We start from the raw sequence: 4,233 nt of genomic DNA, 5'->3' as shown, positions 1-4,233 counted from the left end.
CACAGAGAGCCAAGCCCCCTGCCCCAGCCCCCACACTGGCAGTGTCTCAGCCCAGCCTGGCTCTCTCACCCCAGCACTCTGCCTGCAGCCCTCCCTGCTCGTCCTGTGAGAGCTGCAGCATCCCCAGCTCCTGCCAGCCCCAGGCACTCACGTTGTGAGCAGCGTGTTGGCTCTGCACGTACTCCCTTCACCCACGGCTCCTGCCCAGGAACCAGCTCGTCCCCCACTCCTGCAGCTGCCCCCCAGCCCTCCCACTGCCCAAATCCTCCTTTTGGGCCAGATCTGTGCTGGTCACCCCAGGAGAAGGCAGGCTGGCAGCCGCTGACCACACACAGCTCTGCCCCTCTGCCCTTCACAGGCATCCCAGGAGATGCCTCGCTGCAGCACCCCGGAAAGGTGACCCCCAGGTCTCCCATTCCACCTTGGCACCGTGTCCTGCAGCAGGGGACAGCTCAGTCCCAGCAGGAGAACGGGCACTGCCAGCAGCACGGCACACACAGCGACTCCAGGGTCCCAAGCACACAGCCAGCACATCCTGACCCCACCACACAGCCTGGAAACCTGCTCCACATCCAGGTGAGCACCTGCAGGGGATGCTACAAAGTGAAAACAGAGATTTTTTACTTTCCAAAGAAAAACAGACAGGACAGTCTGGCACCACAGTAATAGACACTTTGTGCCTCTGCATTATAATTGCTTCTCTTGTCTTCCTCGGGCTGAAATTAAACACAAACACTGACTTAAACAGCTTTCCAACATGCCATCCCTCAAAGGAATCGGGAACACTTGGCAGGGGTGCAAGGCAAAGGCTCAGTGTCCTCTCCATCCCGCAGGAGAAGCAGCAGCAGCGATCCCTGTGCCAAACAACCCCTCTGCCCTGGATCACAGTGCCAAACAACCCCTCTGCCCTGGATCCCAGTGCCAAACAACCCCTCTGCCCTCGATCCCAGTGCCAAACAACCCCTCTGGCCTCGATCCCAGTGCCAAACAACCCCTCTGGCCTCAGGCTCAGCTCAGGGCAGCGCTCGCTGGGAGCTGCACTCTCCTGTCTCAGCACAGGATATCTGCTCCCTACACCCAGCTCAGCCCCACATGGCCAGCCACTCTCTTCCTCTTTTGGCTTTCTGCTCGTGTTTAACAGCCGTTGATCTATTTTTAAATCTATTCTGTTAAGAATTAGCCCAGCGGCGAGCGATGCCGCTAACGCACCGGAAAACACGTGCCCTGCATCAGGGTAACGGCAGCGACAGCACTCCCAGCACTGATGGCTCTACATCTGCTGCTTCTGCTCATTTCCTTCTGCAAAATAGCTGCTGGGAGATGACTGGAGGTAACTTGAGCAAGGATGGGACAGAATTAATGCCACCATCCGGGACGGCAGGAGGAGACCGAGTGATCCTGAGTGGGCATAAACCCCCACTGCAGCCCCCCCAGGGCTGAATTTTTGTGTCCTAGGACAGGGTTTAACACAGCCAGGTCATCTCCTGGCTTTGCATGGAGCAGCCAGCCCTGGAGTCACGGTTTCTGCCACTCCTCACCCTGCTTGTTCCCAAGGCAGGGGGAGCCTGCAGCTGTAGCACAGCCAGTGCCTGCTCCTCGCTGTGCCTCGGGGCCAGGGGAGCCACACCTGCCCTCAGCTCCAGCCCTGGCACTGCCCCACACACCCCAGAAGGGCAGCAGCTGTGCTGGGGTGTGTCCCTGTGCCCAGGGACTGCAGGGCAGCAGCTCTCCCGTGCCGAGCTGCCATTACAGGGATCACCTCCATCCCACTGCTGCTCCATGGCTCCACAGCAGTCTTCAGAGGTGGGGCCCTAACACATGGGTTACATTGGCACGGTGATGTGACACCCCAGGGTGCCTCTGCACACTGCAAACCCACCACAGCTGGACAATCCTGCCTCTCCAGCACTCCAGACAAACTGAAAAGGCACAGCCAGAGACGTGGGCAGGGACGGGCTGGAGCCAAGCGTGGGGGCACCGCAGTTGGGCTCTGCCGGCTCCACCATCCCTCTCTCTGCCAGCCAGCACAGAAAAACAGCTTTTGCTGGAGATCTTGCCCTCATCTCCAGAACACTGGGATCTTTGTGTGCAGGAGCAGCCACTGCCTCGCTGCAGAGCAGGAGCTGCTCATCCCAGGACAAGGGGCACCGGCACACGGGAACGGTGACACCCTTGGGTCTGAAGCAATCCCTAAGCTGTGCTGTCCCTAGAAATGATCCTCCTGCCTGCCAGGAAAGCCTTTATCTCTCCCCCTAAGTAAGGATGTCTCTATCATCCCTTCTTAAAAGGATTATTCTGAGAGCTGTGATTATTGGAATCATGAAGTGAGTGTTCCCTCCACCACAGCAGACAAACACAAGTTTTCCACGGGGATGGATGAGCACCCAGATCCAACCCAACAGCAGAACAACAGGAGATGGAGAACCACAGCATCCTGCTACTGGCACGGTCTGGGCTGGATCCAGGTCTGGACCCACAGTCCCTGAAACCAGCCCTGCAAACAGTTCCCAGCCGCTGCTGGGAGCGTTCAAGGAAAGCACAACACATCACAAACCAGGGTCTGCAGCAGTGAGGGGCAAGAGAGAGCAGAGAATGCTCAGGGCAGCCTGACCCACCACACAGTGCCCTGTGCCCTGGAGAGGCTGCTCTGCTGCAGATCACCCCGGGGCTCACCAGCACCCTGACACTGCCCAGCCACCCTGCCCTGCTGAGGGCAGATGAGAGGGCCCTGCCCTGCCCTGATAACCCCCAGTGCTTGCTGCAGCAGTGCCAGAGCTTCAAAGCTTCCTCCCAGCACACAAAAACAGAGATAAACACCAAGATCAAGCACGGACACCAGCACAAACCCCTGAGGAGGAGGGTATGGAGCCAGTGGGGAGCTGGTGCTCAGAAGGCCACGGGCTAACGGAGAGCAGCAGCAGCAGTGGGGGATGTATGGCTAAACCTGCAAAACAGCTCAGCAAAGGAAACCCCATGCAGTTAAGCAGATCCCCTGTAATTTCTCAGAAAATGGGGTTTAGTGGAATGGAGCTTTTGCATCTCTGACAGCAGCTACACAGTGTGGACACCTGGCACCCAACCCCAAGGAAATGAAACCCCTACCACTGACCAGCCTGGGGGACACAAACCTGGCAACTCGCCACTCCTGCACGAGGCAGGGGGGAGTGACACAAGAGAAAGGTCCCACCAGCCAACAGCAGTCAGGGCAGCCCCCAGGCCACAGAGGAACTACCAAAGGAACATTTAACTGATAAAGTAATCCAACAGCATCCCCAGATTCCTCTCAACACATCACAGCTCTCTGTGGAGCACCCAACCCAGCCCTGGCATTTGAACTGTCCAGGCCATTAACCACCAAAAGTGTGCCAGGCATTACTCAAAGTCAGAGAATTTTCTCCTTGACCCCACCCTGCCTTCCTGCCAGTGGAGCAGAGCTCCAGGAGCCGAAGGTGCACAATGATCTTTACCTTGGGTCCCGGGCTCCGGCGATCCCGGTGGCTCGCAGAACTCCTTGAGTGGCGAGCAGCTTGGTGTTTCTGCTTCAGGGGTCTCAAAATTATCAGTGGAGTCCGAGCTGCCGAGGGGGGGAAAAGAGTGAGGAATTACTGCTTTCAAGGCTACCCCTGAAATCCTCCACGACGCCCACACGTCCAGCCAGGCCACAGGCTGGCCCTGGGCATCCGGGGCGGCCTCTCGCTCCTGTCCAGCGGGACACGCTGGCAAACGGAAAAGGGAGAGCAGGTGAAACATCATCGTCAGCAGCCCCTGAGCATCCCCAGCCCTGCGGGAGGGCTTCTCGCCAGCTCATTCCCGAGCTGAGCACACAGCACGGGCCTCCAAGGACACGCAGCCCCGCAGCATCTCCCGCGCCGCTCCGGAGGCTGCCGCGGCCCCGAGCTCCCGAGCATCCTCCGGGAAGCGGCTCCGGCCCCCCAAGCGCGGTGCGGGACCCCGGCAGCCAGGCAGCGAGCGAGGGGCGGATGGGGAGAGCGGCCGGGGCAATGGGCCGCGGGTGACTTGCCTGAAGCCGAGGCCCGAGCCCCCCGCCGGCGGGTCCTGGTCCTCCTCCTCATCATCACCATCATCCTCCTCGGCGGCACCGGCCCCGCCGTCTCCCTCCTCGGGGCTGCCCCCGCCCCGCACCGCCGACCAGGTCCAGCGGGCCCACTGCACCGGCGAGAGGATCTGCCAGGCGCTGAACGCCATGGGCGCCGCCGCTGCCCGCCGGGCTCA

At 60.1% G+C, this 4,233-nt stretch overlaps 1 protein-coding gene across 6 annotated transcripts in view; it reads right to left on the bottom strand.

The window, feature by feature from the left end:
* TACC1 (transforming acidic coiled-coil containing protein 1) overlaps positions 1-4,233 on the bottom strand; it is a 34,373-nt gene that overhangs the window by 17,984 nt on the left and 12,156 nt on the right. For 2 of the 6 annotated variants that reach the window (XM_015648682.3, XM_015648683.3), the window contains exons 1-2: positions 4,022-4,227; positions 3,468-3,574 (exon numbers count right to left, since the gene is read on the bottom strand). The exons of 1 other annotated variant lie outside the window; for it this stretch is intronic. In XM_015648682.3, coding sequence (XP_015504168.1) covers positions 3,468-3,574; positions 4,022-4,206 — 292 coding nt within the window. In that variant the 5' untranslated portion in view covers positions 4,207-4,227. Of the gene's footprint in view, positions 1-3,467; positions 3,575-4,021; positions 4,228-4,233 lie in introns of those variants that run through there. 3 more of the 6 variants (XM_015648680.3, XM_015648681.3, XM_015648685.3) reach the window with 2 other exon arrangements.

Source organism: Parus major, chromosome 22 (genome assembly GCF_001522545.3).
Source record: "Parus major isolate Abel chromosome 22, Parus_major1.1, whole genome shotgun sequence".
In the NCBI taxonomy this organism is placed as follows: domain Eukaryota; kingdom Metazoa; phylum Chordata; class Aves; order Passeriformes; family Paridae; genus Parus; species Parus major.
This window is presented reverse-complemented; position numbering and strand designations above follow the sequence as displayed.